At 32.5% G+C, this 20,350-nt stretch overlaps 1 protein-coding gene and 1 long non-coding RNA gene across 5 annotated transcripts in view; one reads left to right on the top strand and one right to left on the bottom strand.

Annotated features, from left to right (window-relative positions):
* Positions 1–17,961, top strand: part of LOC107445273 (toll-like receptor 6) — a 36,144-nt gene extending 18,183 nt beyond the window's left edge. For 2 of the 3 annotated variants that reach the window (XM_071178307.2, XM_043051480.3), the window contains exons 2-12: positions 1,474–1,594; positions 4,175–4,299; positions 5,542–5,663; positions 7,463–7,623; positions 10,545–10,643; positions 11,526–11,625; positions 13,296–13,359; positions 14,217–14,268; positions 15,519–15,547; positions 16,412–16,484; positions 17,642–17,961. In XM_071178307.2, the coding sequence (XP_071034408.2) occupies positions 4,181–4,299; positions 5,542–5,663; positions 7,463–7,623; positions 10,545–10,643; positions 11,526–11,625; positions 13,296–13,359; positions 14,217–14,268; positions 15,519–15,547; positions 16,412–16,484; positions 17,642–17,824 (1,002 nt within the window). In that variant the 5' untranslated portion in view covers positions 1,474–1,594; positions 4,175–4,180 and the 3' untranslated portion in view covers positions 17,825–17,961. Of the gene's footprint in view, positions 1–1,473; positions 1,595–4,174; positions 4,300–5,541; positions 5,664–7,462; positions 7,624–10,544; positions 10,644–11,525; positions 11,626–13,295; positions 13,360–14,216; positions 14,280–15,518; positions 15,548–16,411; positions 16,485–17,641 lie in introns of all 3 variants that reach the window. The other variant, XR_011636341.2, reaches the window with a different exon arrangement.
* LOC139425115 (uncharacterized) overlaps positions 1–20,350 on the bottom strand; it is an 88,546-nt gene that overhangs the window by 48,322 nt on the left and 19,874 nt on the right. The gene's annotated exons all lie outside the window — the stretch shown is intronic.

Consider the following 20,350-nt stretch of genomic DNA (forward strand, 5'->3'; position numbering starts at 1 on the left):
TTTTGATTGTTGATATTTATAACCTGAATAAGAAAAAAATTTAGTTAATAATAAATTATTTTTAGGTTGTTACTATCTTAAACCGAATGAGTATGATAGTCAAATATTTTTTATAATTTATTATGGAGAGTTTAGTAGTTTTACGTATGATTCTGTGCGTACGTTTTCAAGAAACTGCGCATGTTTATTAACTATTTTATTTCTTTTTTAACATTAACACTTACTTCAAAATTTAACAAACGGGGGCGAATTGGATAATGTGTAAAACTGCTAAATGATATTGAACGATATTTTTATAAGTAATTTCAAGTTGTTGTTGGTTTTTTTTTTTAAATTTTGACTATAGCTATTTATTACCTGAATAAATAGAAATTAATTAATCTAAAAAATTACTAAAATAAATTTTATGATCTGAATTACTCCTCGCCATACCTTGAGAACTTAGGCAAATTGAAAAATTTTTGCACTCAATTGTAAAATTCGTTTTTTCCAGAAATAATTTCATGGGAAAAACAATCTTTAGTAAATATGTCTTATTTCTAATTATTTTATTAAATAATAGTCGAACACATTTTGTATAGTAAGATCTAAAATTTCTTACATCATTTTACAATGTGTAATTTTGCATGTAAAAATAACATAATTTGAGCGAAATCCGTTGAATTGTTCCTGAGATATCAAATTTTTAAAAAAGTCGTATCGCTCTCCTGATCAAACTATACGGGCCCTATTTCCCAGATTGCGGCCACTATTTTGGGGGTTAGAAATCCGAATCCGTTGAAAAAAGGGTATGTTTATTCAGAAAAGGTGAGTTTTTTTGCCTGATTTTGTAACATAAAATATCGCCTGACATAGTTAATTAGGATATCTGAGGACACTCCCTCGAATTATTAAGATTGAGTCCTAAAATGTGAAATCCGATTATTAGAACAAAAATTAATCAGCGTGGTCCGGTTTTTTTTAGCGTACTGTTCTTTAATCATGCATTAAACGCTTCGTTTTATTGATTTTAGCGTTTACTTCCACTTACACTTTTACTTACTTACACTTTTTAGCGTTACAAATTTTGTTTTTTAATTCCGTTATCAGTACCGTTCCGTATCAGTACAGTTACCGTTTCCGTATACTTCCCAAAATAAGAGAGAAAAAGAGAACGTTGTATTATTTTTGCTGATCCTTATGTTTTTTTACATCTTTTAACATTTACATAGCCAATTTGTAGCGGGGTCAATGGGGAACCGCGAAGTGGTGAGTTCTTGAGGTTGGACCTAAATACTTTACTTCTCTAAACGTCAAAACTCTTTATTTTAATTTCCTTCTGTTGGAAAACCCAACAATTTTGCCGCAGGACAGGAAAGCTGCCAACAGGAGGGGTATAAAATAAGATGCATTAAGTGTCACTTTTACGAAATAAATTCTGATGCATTGAATTGGTGATTGAAATGTGGTAAAGTTATTTTTAATTAATTTCAGAATTCGTATTGGTCCTTACTGTGAAAAATTTCCCCACAAATGTTCAAATATACGAAGGCATCCCAAGCTTTGTACTTTATACCCTGAATATTGTCGTTTAGTTGGAAATAAGTCAAAATTGGTAAGTACGATTTTAAATTTTTTAATTTTGAAATAAATATTTTATTTCACGAATGCTTATGCTGACGTTATAAGGGAATTGCATTGTTTCAATTATCATATGTTATCTTTGCTTGTCAGTTCCATGTTTCGTATGTTTCTTTTAATCCTATATCTAATGCCTGTTATTTTATTACCTTCGTTGAGCAGCCGATCCAATTTTTTCGGGTTTGGACTGCTTATGCTTAACTCTGTAGTCTTGTAATTTTGAACCCAATCCAGAAGACAAGGGAACTCCTGGTTCAAGCATTGGGAGAAATTTGTATGCCAATACTTTCCTTGTGATTTTAATTCAGTGCATTTAAATACTGTTATTTCATTGGTTGTAAATATTGTAATTTCAAAGCTTTACAAACAGGAATATTTTTTTAACTTGAATTACCCTAAATACCATTTTAATGAATATTGAAGCGATTGCTTTTGACTGAATACTTTTTCACGCTATATTGATTTTGTCTGCAACTTATTAAGACATAATAATATAGTGTCCAATCTGTTACTATTTTATCCGCTCCAAAACTGATCCAAACATTTTGTATTTTCAATATTGTTTATTCACCAATGGTTAAGTTTCATAATATTTACGCTTTTGTGCCTATGGATGGCTGACTCAATGTAAACAATAACAAGCTTCCTAAAATCGGAAGAAATTTAGAAAACTTCATGTGTATCCCTCCGCTTAAGTTATGATTACGAGGCGATGTGTGAACAGGCTTAATATTCTAGGAAGTTTTATTATTGTGATTTGTGTTTAAATTTGGGCGTAAAATTTTACCATTTATACGAGTTTTTTGTTATTTATAAATTCTAACAGGTCGTGGGCCCAAAGCAAATTTAACGAAATTAATATCACAGCATAAATAAAGTGTAAGGTTAGCCATGTTTTGAGTGTTATCTTCTATTTGGTTATATTTGAGTAAAATAGCACCGTGCGGTATTTCTTTGGGTCGCACCATAACATGCTTGCGAAGTCTTCCGAATTCATTTGTTGTTTGTTTCATTGAAAGTTATACTGAAAGAACGTGTTACATTAAAAACACTACAAGTATAGTAATTTTCGGTGGTGTGTTTTTTTCCAGTTTAGGCTTAAAAATCTGGCGGAAGTAGTAACCAGGTTGACGAATTTTACAATGACGAATTTTAACCTCTATCGCCATTTGCGCTTAGCTTCACACGGTGAACCTTCCATAGTCTAAATCAATGGCTTGTGTGAGACCCAGAGTTGCACCCATATGCCATACCGATTTCCCCCCTAGTGCCATTTGAGCTTAGCTTTACATGGTGAACCATCCATAATCTAAATCAGTGGCTTGTGTGAGACTCAGACTTGCGTCCATAAGCCATACCAATGGTTTTCGCTGGTCATATATACACTGAAGAGCCAAAAAAACTGGTATACCTGCCTAATATCGTGTAGGGTGCCCGCGAGCACGCAGAAGCGCCGCAACACGACGTGGCATGGATTCGATCAATGTGTGAAGTAGTGCTGGCGATAATTGACACCATGAATCCTGCAGGGCTGTCCATAAGTGGGAGTAAGAGGGGGTGGGGATATCTTCTGAACATCACGTTGGAAGGCATCCCAAATATGTTCAATAAAGTTCATGTCTGAGGATTTTGGTGGCCAGCGGCACTCTTCTGAATTTAGACACTTCCGCTGGCCACCAAAATTCCCAGACATGAACTTTATTGAACATATTTGGGATGCCTTCCAACGTGATGTTCAGAAGATATCCCCACCCCCTCTTACTCCCACTTATGGACAGCCCTGCAGGATTCATGGTGTCAATTATCGCCAGCACTACTTCACACATTGATCGAATCCATGCCACGTCGTGTTGCGGCGCTTCTGCGTGCTCGCGGGCACCCTACACGATATTAGGCAGGTATACCAGTTTTTTTGGCTCTTCAGTGTATATGTGCCCATAGCAATCAAAAAGTTACAAGGAAATATTAATAAATACTTAAATTACCTATTATACCCGGTTTTATATGGTGGCTATAATCGTACTTGACTGAAGGAGTTATAATATTTATATCATGTTCTGTATAGCCTAAAAAAGTAAACTTCTGAGCTATGGAATCATTTTTAAATCCTACCCGGAGAAGAATTACCATTTTTTATTTTTTAAAAGTGATGCGTTTAGTTTATTGCTTATAAACATAAATTAATATATGCTGGGCAAGAAGAGCTTTAACGTGGAAAAGGACTCCCTACCTACCAGAGGTGTAATATTCAAGTAGAAATGCAGAAATAAAATCGATCGCGAGCTACTTGTAGTTCGATATTGATAGTTTAACCATAACTGATCTATAGTATGATCATATTCATTCCTTAGAAAAATATGAGAACTTGTTGAAACTTTTTTAAAATAAAGTTTCAAAGAAAAATCTTTGCAACACTAGACAGTTTAAGATACATTGACAATTTTTAACTTTAATGGTGTAACCATATAAACGTATTTCATATTAACGCCGTACTAACGGTCATGTTGACGTGTTTTATTAATTATATGCTGAGAAATTTTATATTTCATTTTAGCTTCCAATGCATCCTGTTTCTGATTACAATTTGACGAGAACCGAACGACAAGAATTTGGGCACCAGTTCCAAAACTTATTAGTTGGTTGCACTATCGAAACTGATGGAAAAGAAGAAGAGTGCAAGTAAAAAAAAAACATTATTTTTGCTAATACTCTGTCTTTTTTAATTATTGCAATTAAGACCTTTAATGTGAAATCTTATCTTTCTCCCATAAATAACGAACGATTTATGAACGAAAAACAATGTGATTGCAATGTTTGTTGCGTTCTGCTTTAGAAACCAGAAAATTTCCAGACCAAGTAACTAATTAATTTTAAAATTTGTCAACAGATGGTGCTAATTACTGAGAAAAACTATAAAACAATGCTCTCAATCTAACAATCACTTGCGGCACTAATGTGCAATCTGATGAAAAAATTAACAGAAGCTCGTGCAAGGTCGCAATCGGAAAAGGTTTGACAATGCAGTTAAAAATATCGCTTTATAGTTCTTCTTCAGACAGAATGGCCATCTGTTGACGAACTTTATCATTAAATGTAAAAGTTGGTGAGAGCGATACTTTTTTGGCAAAATTTACGCTAAAAATCAACAGTAATATTGAAAATAATGGTGAGTTGGTGAAATGATTCGTGTATTTCATAACTCTGCTATTTAGATAAAGAAACCAATTTAAAAATGAAAAAAGTCTTAGTTTTAATTATTTGAATAAATCAGCTTTTTTCAGATAAATCAGATTAATGCTTGTTGAAATTGTTATCAAGCGATTTTATATTTTTATTTTATAACCGTCGTTGAACAGCCGACCCAATTTCATGGGTTTACGACTACTTACGTTCAACTCCGTAGCCTTGTAATTTTGAACCAATCCAGAAGACAAAGAAACTCCTGGATCAGTACCCCCAGAGGTACTGATTTGTTGTGGGAACATGGAGGACTTTGAGACTCGACAGATTTAACGTGCATCAGTCCCCATTTACTACACGGGGAGTCTTCGGCCGGCGAGGATCGAACCCACGACCTCTTGGATATGGGCCCAGCGCCCTACCGACCAGGCTATCCCGGCCCATTTCCAAGCGATTGTAAAAATTTATACAAGAAGCTATTGATAATATTTGTGCATCTTTAAATACCTTTACCTCAGAGCAAGATTTTTTTTCTCAGGCCGCAAATGTCTTTCAAATTCAATGAAATAGATTTTTTTTATATTTTTTTCTTACATCGTTAAAAAATAATACTTTCAGTGCCTATAGATATTTTTGAAAGTTTTCAAATAAACCAATAAAAAACTCAACTAATTAAATGCTTGGTAGCTATTTTATTAAAGTTTCTATTGTTATTAAAGATGTTTCATTACTATTTTTTAGAAGCGAACACATTCCAATACAAGCCTTAAGTCATTCTCATATTACACCTTTTAATTGTTTTGTGATGTATTCATTGTATGGTCAACCTAATGCAACACCCCGTTACATTCCTGTGTCTACAGGTAAACACTATTAAATTTCTTAACTATTAGAAGATCCTAAGCATGAAAATCTTAAAAAAATATGTATATCAACTTATTTGTTACTTAGAGAAATAATGCATTTAAGTATCTATCAAAAGGTTACAAATGTATAGTTTGTCTACGGTAAGAACTCCCCCCGCCATAAAGTCTGAAGCCGTCTGCTGCAATGGAAACAAGAGTAGCGCATTTTAAGGAGGATAGCTTCTCTTCACTATAGGGCTAATACAGTAGACCGAAGAAAAAGATTCCCTTTTTCTCGCTGACACGAGCCAAATCCTAAAAAGTGACCCCACACGCCTACTTAAAATATATCTCGTTATCATAGTCACCGCCACTGGTTCATACGAATGACTAGGGGAGTTCTTACTTTAGACAAACTATATGTTTTTATTTTAATAGGACATTAGATAACACTTGCATTAGTTTTTCACCTTACTGAATTTAAAGTGACATAATAAAATTTTGTGACTACTTGACATTAGGAGCCTATATCAGGTGGCCGAGTGGCTATCGTGTCTGACTGCGAAGCCAATGGCTGCGGGTTCGAATCCCGCTCAGGGCATGATTGTTTTTTGTGTGTGATGTGTGAATGTGGCTCACCCTATGAACGGGCTTCTGTGGCAGTATGGCGTGGGTAATGATGCTCGCTTCCGGGACTTTGGTTCACAGGTGCCCACCGGGTAAAGATAAATGAGCAACACTTTTGACATCTAAGTCGAAGAACGAAAGTTCAGTGCCTGGCGTTATTGAAAAAAAAACATTTAAATAGTTTTACTTAAATTTGTCTTAAGAATTATCGTAAAATATCTTTAAATTTTATTGAATAATTTCGATTAGAACGTAATAAGAAGTTACAATCATTTTCGGGCCGTTTCAAATTGGATTTATATCAACAATCGAAATGTTGACTAATTTCTGTCTAGATATTATACAGAGCTCTCACATTTAAATTATACACGATGGCAAAACAAGTTAATTTTTAAGCTTTAAGTTTCTTAAATGTTGAGAGCAGAAATTTATCGTTATTTTAACGCTAGACGAATTTAGACCATTTTCCTTATACTAAACAAACTAACAGCTGGAGAGAAGAAAATAATGAAATTAAATTTAAAATTTCAAAGCTACTTTTTTCAATGAAATACAAAAGGAAGAAATGCTTTTATTTTAAGAAATAATTTTATTTTTGTGGCCTACCACTCTCGTAAGAAATTTCTATCATTCTTCTTTCGTTTTTGAAAAGCAAAATAAGCGAAAACTATTTTCTACCTTTTAATTCACTTGAAACTCGCATTTTAATTATTTTTGTTCTGCTTACGGAGATTTTTCTCGCAATTTATTTACGTATCATCCCGTATGTAAGTAAGTAACTGCGCATGCTCCTTAGTAAGTTTATTACTTTTTTTAAAATTAATAGTCCTAACTCATCGACACCGAACTTAAGTTGATCATGAGCAATTACTTCAAGTTACGGGGAATCAAGTTGGATGATACTTAAAACTGCGAAATCTCTCTAATGAAAACTTACGTACCAATGTTTACATAAATATGTTCTCAAATGAGTATCAGTTTGTATATGTGTATAACGCTGAATGAATTTGTTTTAACATTGCAGTGATTCGTATTCTTTTGAACGTTGAGGTTGAACATTATTAGGTTGTATATGTGTGTAACGCTGAATTTGTTTTAACATTACAATGATTCGTATTCTTTTGAACATTGAGGTTGAATATTATAGGGTTGTATGTGTGTATAACGATGAATTTGTTTTAACATTACAGTGATTCGAATTATTTTGAACATTGAAGTAGATGAATATCATCCTGAACATCTATCGAGGGGAGCACAGATTAGTATTCATTCACCTTACCATGTACCATCGCCCATGAGTGATGGTCGAATTTTGAACTTAGGTGGTATCTATCGATTCTATTTATCAATGGTAAGTTATTGTTACAAATCATGCTTATAACATTCTATAAGGAAAATTAAGCGGAGGGATTAATTAAAAATTCTCAGCTAAAAAGCGCTTTACAATTTGTTGGAAAAGCACACTTTTTTAAGCTTTCTTAAACATTATTCACAGTATTGAAAATAATTTCTTTATATTAAAACAGTGGTTCCCAACCTATTGTGGATCCAGCAGTGGACTGATCGTAAAGATACGGTTCCCAGCAGAACATCAAAGTCAAACATCACTGGCTGCGGAAGCATGCGGTTGGGTGACCGTTTTGATCAGCCTGCGTAGGGACCAAGGATGCACGGCATCGATCCTCGTTAAACTGTTCTACGATAAAGTGTTTAACTTCGCACTCGCATGTCTTCAAGCTACCAAAGACATTCCCTCTGCAGAGGATCAAAATTGCGATGGCATGTCTTCGAATTATCCTCAGGGATGTTTCCCAGACCGACGCCAATAGCCCATTGTGCAGCTCTAGTGCGACGTAAATAAATTATCTACCTACCCAACCTATTGTGACCTATTCCTCTTTTTTATTACTACTAGATTATTAAAAAACAAAAAAGAAATGTAAAAAAATAATTTTCCCAAAATTATTTCCACCGCAACTCATCTTGATGCCCTGGAATCTTGTTTTATTCATATGAATGATGATTTACTTGATAACGACATTAGGTCCTCGCCACAGGGCCTGCAAATGCATTTTACCCTGATTTTCTGTTCTCGGTCCCTGTGGATTCTCTTGTTCTGTTTTTCATCTTTTTTCACCCTCGGCTACCGTTTTCTAGTCTCACCTTTATTGTTCCATTTTTCGTTGACAACTTTATGTTTTTTATTTCAAATCACTTCGTTTCTTTTCATTCACGTATGGCAAATCTAGGAAATGGGTACCTATTTTTGAAAAGCGTTGACTGTTATTTGCTATTTATTTATTTTTGAAGCGAAGGAAATTTTAAATCAGATAAGAGAATATTACTCATTATTGCTTTTTTATTATCTCTCCGTCATAAACTCGAAACATAAATATACTAAACTTATTCAGATTTCGATTATTTCTTAAAGCGTTTTAATAATTAGACAATAAAAGCACAAAAAGTTCTGAAACATCAATCTTTTCAGAGTTTATTTAAATTAACAGACTAATTATTAAAACGAAAAAATAATAAGTCTTCAGTTTAGAGGGAAAAAAAGGCTAGTGTAGCAAACCGATATGTAATTCGTCAGTTTTTGTTTAATGGATGCCTGGGGTTTGTTTTTCTTCTTGCATAACACGGGATAACGCTTTTAAAGGCAAAACCACACTTTCAACTTCAAATTTATTTCTTTAATAAGTGATCTTAAATTATAATGCAAAGGGGAAGCTGACTCGAACAGGTTAGCCGATATAAATGGAAACAATGTCTCTTTTACTGTCTCTTGTGGACTAAATTGGCTCACAAAAGACCAATGTTTTGTGTCTGATTTCTCGCCAAAAATTTCTTTAATTTGGGAAAAAAATTTCAGTTCCAGAAATTCATCTCGCAAAGCATCAAACACTTTTTCACCAAGCAAACTATATGGATTTCAAAATAAATTTAACTTCTCGCCAGAATCATACCCTAAATTTATTTTCTAAAGATACTGAGAAATCTGCAGTGCAAATCAACAGCATTGTCAATATATCAGATCATAAGAAATTAACAAAACTATCACTTCATTTCCCCTTGAAACTACGAAATTTTGAGGGACTATCACCTTCTCGTTGGGAACCACTGCGTTTGAAATTTACATTTTAATGAGGTCTATTAAGCGGTATGAAATATTAAGCTTCCAGGTTTGTAGTTATTCTCTTTTAAGGTAACTTTGAGGGGGTTATGAAAGTCAGTGACGGTGATAGCGACATTGGCCATGCATTAAAAAGAGACTCAAATGTTCAGGTTTTTTTTTTCGAATTTCCACTAGTAAATTTAGAATGCTTCTCGTCCTAAATTTAGAATACTTACTATTTAATTTAGAGCTAGGAAAAGGCTTGGCAAAGTAGTCTTTTAAAGAAGTTAAAATTGAATATTTTTCGTCAGCCACATACTGAAATGATTTTGTGGTAAGGCACCTATGGTGTCAGAATGACAAATTAACGACCCCCATTTCAATATAGCCTAAAACTCCCAGAAAAGAAGTGTTATCAACTATATTTTACTTTATTTTATAACCGTCGTTGAACAGCAGACATAATTTTTCTAGTTTACGGCTACCAATGTTCAACTCAGTAGCCTTGTAATTTTGAGCCCAATCCAGAAGACAAGAGATTTCCTGGATCAAGTATTGGGAGAAATTTGCCTTCATGGAGGACTCTTTGATCGAACTAATCCGCATTTGCTTTACATGGAGAAGAAAACCACGAAAACCTCTCACAGTTATTCTGGCGGTAAGAGGACTGTAACCCATGATCCATCAACCACTGAGAATATTTTTAAGCCAACGAGCCTGGTGCGGAATTCGTATCGACCAGCCATCGTTGGGATTCGAACCCGGTGCACTTCAATGGAAAGCCCCCTGAGCCACCCCTGAGCCACCACGGCTCTTTATCAACCTTAGACGATTCAGCCATCCAAGAGCGAGCTGTATTTCGTTCAATTAGACAATTCACGGAATCATATGATGGTTTTTGACGAAACGCCTATTCCCCAGAATTAGAAGAATTCGTGTCCTAAAACGAAGGAAAATAATGTTCTCAATTTGACAAAACATTCGTTCGCATCACTTTCAGGAAAAGGTTTTCGTAAAAAAAGAAAGAAAAAGAAAAAAAAAAAAGAAATTTCAAGAAATTTAAATTCAGCATAAGATAAAAATTATGCATGGAAACCAGACGAATATTATTTATTATTAAATATAGATGCATTATATATTGTCTTTATTGTTGACAGACCAGCCTTGAAATGTTGCCCCCACCTTACAAAAGTATGTGTCGAGATTACATGGGAGAATGGACGCGAAATGGAGGAAAAGGTCCCATCACTCAAAAGGTATGATATAAATAATTTACATAGAAAAAAAAATTTTTTTTTTTTAAATAATTTTACTACGCGATTCAAACTTAAAAAATCAATGTAAAAGATTCAAATTGAATTAATGCGGATTGATCCAGAAACAGCATTTATTGGACGAATCATTGCTAATTGATAGCTCTCAGATCAAATTAAAGCAGAGGCATTTATTTCAGATTTATTAAAGAAAGATTATTGAGTAATAAAAGACTTTTAAAAAATAAAATAAATAAACAGAAATATTTAAAAAATAATTTGACGGAGAAAATTTTAAATTTTGAAAATAAATAAATACCCAGAAAAACAAAAAATTGAATAATACTTATATTTCCTTAAAATTATAACATTTCTTTTTTAAATTTTACGCTGTTTTGTACTTTTTCTGTTTTTCTTTTCTTTCGCTAGCATTTCCACGATTTTAATTAAAATTCTAAATACAACCGTTTCTTCGCATGTTGAGTTGCAAAATTCTATCGCATATATATATATATAATTTTAGAATATTTGTTTAAAATGAAGTAAAAAAAGGTATGCAGATCAATGTTTAGACAAAGATCTAACAAAACGACTATCAAAATCCGTTTAATATCTAGCAAGAGAAAAATGAAAGGATCAAAAACGGCTTGATTGCCTTTTGAAATTTGGAGATTATTAATCTCCTTTCCACTAATCTCTGTGTATTAAGGCTTTCAAACAAGTTTCGATGTTTCCAGTCTCGCCTTTGTCAATAATGATTTTGACTTTTTTTTTCTTGGCCTAAATCTAAACTTTAAGAAAATTCCTTTTCGATATAAAATTCTTAAAAATACTATATTAAGTGTCGCTATCCTATATTTTACGAACGAATATTATGTATTTCAGATGTGCAAAGAAAAATGCAAACTGGATCACTCTTTGAATGACTATGGATGTGCCGATGCTCGTATTGATTATCCACATAATGAAACTATTTGCGAAAAAGGTAAATGCAAGATATTTTATCGAATCATTGATGTCTTTCATTAAAACTAGTCGCATTTTCAATTTTGATCATTTCTTCTATTACCACACAAAAAGGGAGGCTTTTCTTCCAAATTGTGTCCTTCAAAAATTATGCAGATAAATTTTAAAAACCATAACTCTATAACTATTTAATTAAAATATTTCTTATTAAGTTTCTATTGATTCTGAAGGGAAGAATAGCCGCTCTGGACTCACGTTGGTAAGAATAGTCACTGATGCACGCTAAATCTGTCGGGTCACAAAGTCCTCCATGTTCCCATAACAAATTATACGCCTGGGGGTACTGAATTGGAGATTGATCGTTCTCTGATTAAGGCCAAATTACGATCTGTGGATAAATGAATGGATATATGAATGAGTCTAGCCTATAAACGGTTGTGGCAGAAGTCAAATTTGTGACCATAGATGGCGCCACTGGAAAACAAGAACAATCGCACCCTCTTGCCTTAATGGCCTGCGACAACAGCATCGATTCTGAAGTTGCTTTTATAATATTTCTAGAGGACCACTTTTTTCTAGCAATGTAATGTTAAATTTTCTGGATTGAAAATCATTTAGCTTACATTGTCTAAAGTTAATTTGATTTTAATTGTGGTACTTTCAAAATCTACTGTAAGGAATCGGCCTCGCATTTAAACTTCGGTGCTTATAAATAATCCAATTTATAAATTATCGATTTATAACTACCAGTAAACTACATAAAAAAATGATCAAGTGAACGAACGCATAAAACACAAGATAAAAGAGCATAAAAAAGCACCCTGCTCGTGCCGACCACAGTGCTGACGTAAAATATCCTCAGTGAAAGACGAATCATGGGTTAGAGTCCCCTTTTCATCAGGTCAACCGTGGGAGGTTTTCGTGGTTTTTTTCTCTTTTCTTGATCATACGCTAATTTCTACTATTATTCACATTTATATAAACAAAGTTAAATTTTTCTATGTAAATTTTAAAATTTTTTTAGAAGTAAAAAGAGTAAAATTTATAAAGGAAAATAATTCATAAATTTTAAAAAATCTCAAATCATTTGTCAAATCTCATTTTAAGTTTTGTTTCATGTTATAACATTAAGGAATAAGATAAGCTCATGCAAGAGTTGTTCGTGAAATTAAGCAAATATTTAAAGTTTCAAGTTGAGAAAAAACGTAAATAATAATTGTGATAATTATAAAATTAATTTTTTTAAGCGTATAAGATGGGAGTAGTTTATGGTAAGGGTAATCAAATGATTAATAATAGTCAGAAAAAATGTAATATTTTCTTGCTTAAAAATGTTTTAATGGGGAAAAAACTGGCTGCTATTTTATTAGAAATCTAAAAATTCTTATTATTGTTAATAAGAAATTATTAGGTATTGTTAATAAAAGAGTGCATAAAAGTGACTAAAAAGTAACTAAAATAAAAAATTTCTTTATTGGCCTAAGTAGGAATTGACTTGATTTTTTTTTTTACTATCACTTGTTCAATTGAAAGTATCAAAATAATCAGTGAGCAATTATTTAGGAACCTTTAATATGGGTGGGGACCCTGGACATGTGTGTAAATATTGATCGTGTGTTTGATTAAAATGTGAAAATAATTCTGATATGAGAGACTAAACGAATGTTTTGTGTCTCTTTTATTTTTCAGTTATTGCAAACTTTCACGTGAAAACTATGCCTATTTGCGCAAAAAAATGCTCAATGCCTTGCAAGTAAGTATAAATTGTATTCTCTAGTGACATTCAGTTTTCCTATCAATGAAAAGTGAATCTTAATGACGTTACAGACGCACAAAGCATGTAACCTTACGGCAAGCTTGTGTAGGAATTTTCTTCTCATTGTCGCGAAAATGTTTGTACTGAAAACCTTCTTTCAATAAACCAAAAATATTCAAACCTTTCATCCTAAAAGGATTAAAAATTAGTTTTAAAGCTTTTTTTAAAAAAATTATTGTCACTTAGGCAAAACTGTCACTTAGGTCCATAATGATGTTTTAGATGACGTCACACTAGCGATATCAAATTGCATTATCCACTAAAATTTCATGACAAGGAGGATTTTAGCTGAGCACACAAGACTTAGCAAAAAGAAACCTTATAATTACCTAGATTTAAGATTATTTTCACCTTAAGACTAGCTTTTTTTCAAGGATTTTTTCCCGCTAAGACAACCTCTATTTAAGATTTTTATATCGAAGATTGTTTTCCAAGGTTTTGGATTAGGGTAATATGGGTAGAATAGAGCAGATTGTGATAGATCTCGTTTTAAGATTAGAAGATTTACACGTAAACCGTATTACAGACCTTTTTAGGATTACGTTAAAAGATTTTTCCTGAGTTAAAATAAACCTTATTTTGGGAGGGAGATTTTTCTCATCAAGTTATAAATTCCTGGACATTTCGTTTAAAAATACTGGATATGTAGACATTGTTGTTCATTTTGTTACATTGCTTCATACTTGTTTATATATTGATTCAAACATGTTCATAATTTCAATTTGAATTGCTTAGCTTTCTTTTTTGAGAACGTAACATTTTATCTGTTAATTCTTATTTCTCTTATTTTTCAGATTTAACAAGTTTCAATTTCAAGTACAAGTTTCTAACAGTGAGGGATTTCGAGTAAGAATCAAGTAAATTTTTACCAACTATGCTAATTGTTAAGAAAAAATTTAGTTTACTCACAACGATTATCAAAAAAAAAAAAAAAAAAAACATAATTACGGATATTATTGAGTTTAGGTCACAGCTTTAAGTGAAGTTTAGATAAATTCTATTTCTTTTTTTATTTCATAATTTATTTCAAAAATATTTTTGTGATGCTAAGGATTTTCTGTATCAGACATTTTTTTTTTGTAGCTACTAATCAGCAAAAGTAATATGTAACTACATTTTACAAAAGTAATATGTAATTTTTGAATATCTGGTACTACATAATAAAAAAAGGTTCAAATAGATTACTTTTCCAACAGCCTATTTTTCGATTTTTAATTTTATTCAAACTTCATTTTATTATTGTTTAAAAAAAAAGTAAAAGTTTAACACATTTTATCAATATACAACCACTTTAGGCGATCAGCTTGGTCACTTTTCAAAATTATCTTGTACAACATATAAACTTTAATAATAACCATGCCGAATACTTAGCACAACCGTATTAAAATATTCTTTTTCCTCAATCCCTCTTCCAATTGGGTACTTGCACTTCAAGAAGAAGAAGACTTCCCATACCCACTCATGTGACCTATGGCGTCAGCTCCAGCTAATCTTTATCAGCAAAATGGCGTATTAAAGTTGAGTTAAGCTTCTCTACGTTAGTTGGGATGTTAATTAACGATAAGTTAATTAAATGCAAGTCGTATCGCACATCGAATTAGTTGAAATATAATTTTTCCCCTCCACTTCTTTTACTTAACTCAGGTTTATTATTTGCTTCGTATATTTTTGTATCCGTGATAGATTTTTGTTTTGTGTACCTGGTAACTTCGATGCATAATTAGTTTGTCTATGTTCCACGTAGTTTTATGCCTGTCTTTGTGTTAAGTCTCTGTGTAAATATATAATGAAGGAATTGAAATCTTTGCGAAAGAATCTTTGTGAAAGAATTTAGAATGTGTCACTTAAAAAAAATTGATGCTGATGCAAAATGAATTTAAATAAATACTTAATGTATAACTGATTTTTTTAACACTACTTAAATATTACTGAAAATAATCTAAGAAAATGAATAATAACTATAGTGTTGCCAATGGATAAAGAGTAGTTGTCAGTAAATATGTGCCTGAGTTTATGTTGAAACGTGAAAGATATCCATATAAAGATTATGTAATTATTATTGACTTTATTTTAATAACTAGTACTTTTATTTGCAGAACTCTTGCATTGTCCCGAAAGATTTAACGTAAGTTGAAATGTAATTTTTTTTTCTTTTAAATTATTATTAATTTTTTGTAATAACTTTTGTATTGGTCAAACTTGAAATGTTATTTGTATACTTAATTGGAGAATAATGACAAGCAGGTACCGTACATAGTGATTAATACATAACACTCAAAATTCCTTATAAATCAGTTATAAAATTTCGCACAGGTATTATTTTTTTTTTGCTTTGTGACAGAGCTTCAAAAAACAGTGTTAAACTGTTCTACCGTAAAGTGCTTGAATTCAGCCCTTCCCAGACCGGTACTCATTTCCTAGACTGTCACTAATATCCAATTGTGCAGCTCTAGTGCGACGTAAACAGAAAGCATTCGTAAACATTGTACTTGTAAACTTTGTCCTCGTGTACTCGTAAACATTCTAGACATAAACAATAAAGTTCAGCTATTTAGATTAAGAGATAAAAGTGAGCTATTTGCTAGAAAATAACATTACCAACCTATAAATAACATCTTTTCGTCCTTTAATATTTTTTAGTACATTATAAAAGTTAGGAATGCCATGAAATTTTTTTTCTTCAGATAGTGGCACTCTTTCTGTAGAGATCGGCCCCTCGTTCTGCTCTATTAACTAATTTTCATGTTTTAATTTAGAAATCATCGAAATTTTATAAAAGGTTTGGTAATTACACATGCATTTCTATATCGCTAAATGGCAAAATTTTGTATGAAATCTAAAATAATCAGTCGAATAATTTCAAGGAGTTAAAAATGCCTCTCGTTATTTTAAAAAGATTATAATTGTTATTTCTCAGAAACTGTTCTGTCATTTTATTTCAAATAGTGTTGAGTTTTGGCAAACATATCTATCTATATCTTTCTTTCAGGTGTTACACTCTTGTTCAGATATTTTTAGAAAATATGGAAATAACCACCTTCAAGTACACACCACGCTTTAATGTAAGTTGAAATTTTTATTCAGAGAAAAGAATGATTTTACCATTAAAGTTTTTATGCCTCTTCAATTGATGCCATGAGCAAAGTTCACTTTTAGGAACTAAGGATAACTTTTTTTTTAAAACAAGTAATGTAAAAAAAATTTAAAGTCAAGTCTACTAAGGTTAACAAAAAGAAATTTTTATTTCAGTTACTTTTTACTAAATAATTACTATTTTTCTCCCATATAAAACTAAGTCTAATTATTAAAGTTAATTAATGGATTAATTCGAAAAATCTGCCTTCGTGGGGGACTGTTAGGAGAAACCAACCCGCCTTTGCGTTACATATAGATTAAAACCGTGTAAACCACCAACGGTGAGCCCGAGAGCAGGGGAAGTCTAACCCATGATCCGTCTACACCTTAAGATATTTTTTCGCGAGCACTGTGGTAGGTGCGAGCCGGGTGCCGAAATCGTTTCAACCGGCAATCGCTGGAAATCGAACCGGTCCACCTCGTTATTAATATCCATATTAAATGCCTTAAATATTCATAAAATGTTTTAATATATTTCAGTAGTTTTTAAAAGACATGTGAAAATCTTAACAAAGATCTTTTAATTTTGGGCACGTACCTTGGGGCCAAAAAATGCCAAAGATTGAGAGGAACCTGTTTCGATTGTATACTGCTACCCAGTGCATGAGCAAATGCGCCTTAGATTTATAGCCTTATACTATATCACTTGAGCCGTTATGGCTCAAGGGATAGAGCTTTCGCCTTCCAATGAAGTGCCCGGATTCGAATACTAGCAATGGCAGGTCGATACGAATTCCGCTCCGGGCTCGTACCAACCACAGTGCTGACGTAAAATATCCTCAGTGGTAGACGGGTCATGGGTTAGAGTCCCCTTTTCATCGGGCCAGCCGTGGGAGGTTTTCGCAGTTTTTCTCTCCATGTAACGCAAATGCGGGTTAGTTCCATCAAAAATTCCTGCACGAAGCCACAATTTCTCCCAATACGTGATCCAATAGTTCCCTTGTCTTCCGGATTGAATTCGAAATCACAAAGCAACGGAGTTGAACATTAGTAGTCGTAAACCCAAAATTGGGTCGGCTGTTCAACGACGGTTATAAAATATAAAATAAAATCTTATTTTTGAATCTTTGTTTTATCTTTTTAGCCAGTTGGAATATTAAGCTGGATCGGGGGATACGTTGGACTCTGGCTTGGGATATCGCTGCTGCAAGTCTATGACTTTTTAGAAAAAGGAATATTCATTTGTATCGCTTTTCTTCGAAAGAAAAAGAACATCGTTGAAACGAAGTTGCCTTATGATTCTCAACAGATTCTCGTAAACATCTAGAGGAATCAAGCACAACCATTTCATGTCTACTGACAGTTGAATCTTATTGGAAGAAAAAGTGCAATTACTTCTTTTGTAACCAATTATCTGATTACATTTTGTGAATAGTTCAATAAAGGTTATTGGTTTTCTATCAATGTTTTCTATTTATTGGATTGTATGAACAAAGAGAGTAATCTAAGTACTCGTTAGCATAGTGGCATATAATCAATTACAAGATTATAATAGTAGATTACCATTGCGTTTATGCTAATACTTTTCTCGTTTTTTGTGCAATGAATTTTTTCACTATCAAAAAAAAGTATATCAGTCTCTCGCACAAAAAATCACATCAGGAATTGTTCATTATTAGCCTTAAAATTATATTATCGCGATTTATTTATTTATTATTAATATTTATTACATTTATTCAGTTATTATTAATTTTTTACTACGTTTTTATTGACTCGGTCATTTGAGGAAATAATCTTGTAATCAAAAATTCAGCCACTTTCCGACTAGCTAGAACACTCAAATCATTACAAAGCTTTTTTCTTGGTTGGCAACGACATTTTCAATCGTTTTCTTAATACAAAAAAATAAACCTTATTGCGATAAAATCGCCTGAAAAAATAAATGTATCTTACTTTCAACGAACAATCCAACTAGCTTAGATTAGCGCTCCCCACTTAATGGAGCCAAGTTTCAGTAGTTTATTAATAGCTACTTCGCAGAATGTTTCTCCATTTCATTGCCAATGGTGATCATTTAAAATTTCGATCTTTGTCCTATTAGCTGAAGTGCTTAAATTTCAATTGCAAGTTCTCTCGCTGATGGTAATAAAAAATTCAAACTTTATAGATATTTTATTCTCAATTAGAATTTATCTATCAAAATTCGGATAATTTTGAACTAGCTAGAGTGATTTTATCATAACTGGATCTCTACAAATGCTGACATTGTACATTTTAATTCTAACCTACAGTAGCTAGTGGGGGGAAGAGGGGACATCTGTCCCTCAGTTAAGTGTTAGAGGGGCACCAAAATTACGAAAAATAATTAAAACGAATTTCGGTGTAAAATGTTTTTCTCTTTTAAATATCCTCAGTTTTATTTTTTAATTATGGGTCCCATAACTTTATCAAATTTTTATTTGACTAAACGTGTAATATGACATTGTACCCAATTTCTTTTATGAATAGTTTTTTTTAATTACATTTTTTTTTATCAAATTGGAGCAAAGAATATTATTAACTAAAAAAAATGATCATTAAATCAATCAAAAACATCTATGCAATGGACAATCTACATTCGTAACAAACGTTGTTAAATTTTAAATTTTCTTCTATTGGCATAACAGCCTTTTGTGAGCCAGAGCCTTACCTTGAACCTTCCTCCATTCTGCTCTTTCTCCAGTTAGTAATTAAATTTTGAAACTAATCGAGTAGAAATTTATGTAGTTATCTAGTTACAGGATCTTAAAAACATTATGTAAAGCTGTTAAATAATTTTCAATTAAAATTTTTAAAAAAAAAAGACAAATGTAGTGAATTTAATTTTTTCCATTATTTAAAACTCAAAATTTTCCCGAAAAGTCTCATTTTAAGTCCTGCACCATATTGAAAGGAGATTCGAAGTCTAGGTTTGTCCGTGAGCCTCTGGCCGTTAAAAGCAGAATTTATTACCAAATAGAATTCATCACCCATCGTTTCGAACACTCTCCGTCTAACTAGTGTGTTCAACTTAAAACTTAAAGTATTTGTCTGATGATAATACGAATTACAGTTTTTGTTTTCTGAATATTTCAAGCAAAATTCATCCCCACACTGCCATCTACTGAAATTTCAATTACTTACAACCTAAAACTAAAAAGAATTAATAAAAAAAAGGAAATTCCATAAACTGATTTTTTTAAGTGCATTTGAATTTGAAAGAAAACTTCTATTTAATTGGACAGAGACTTCTATTTAATCTAAAATGAGAGACCGCCGGGATAGCCTGGTTGGTAGGGCACTGGACTCCCGTTCTCACGAACGGGAGTTTCAATTCAGCTGGTTGTAAATGGTTACTGGTGCACGTTAAATCTGTCTTGTCACTATGTCCTCCCTGTTCCCATAACAGATTATACTTCTGGGGGTACTGGAATGGAGACAGATCGTTCCCTGGTTCAGGTCTTAATTACGATCTGTGGGTGAATAAACGGTTGTATGAATGGGTCCGTCCTATAAACGGGTGTTACGTATGGGTGTGGCGGAAGTCGAATTCTCGGCCATAGATGGCGCCACAACAACATCTAAAATGGAAATGTATTCATACCTGTAAGAGCATCGTTTTTGTCATTAACTTCTATCACCTTCGAGTATTTCCCTGCGTCGTTTTAAAAGCGCACAGTGTGATTTTTATTTTAGGTGAAAAATAGAATACAAATTTTTTTAAAAAAAAAAAAACTTATTTGGAATACCAGGGACTTTAAAAAGTTTCAAAAGTGGTGATAAATTGAATCATGCATGGATGCTTTTAACTATTTGTGAGGTTCGTATACTGTGA

Source organism: Parasteatoda tepidariorum, chromosome 6 (assembly GCF_982258835.1).
Source record: "Parasteatoda tepidariorum strain Cologne lab strain chromosome 6, Ptep-v5.0, whole genome shotgun sequence".
NCBI lineage: Eukaryota > Metazoa > Arthropoda > Arachnida > Araneae > Theridiidae > Parasteatoda > Parasteatoda tepidariorum.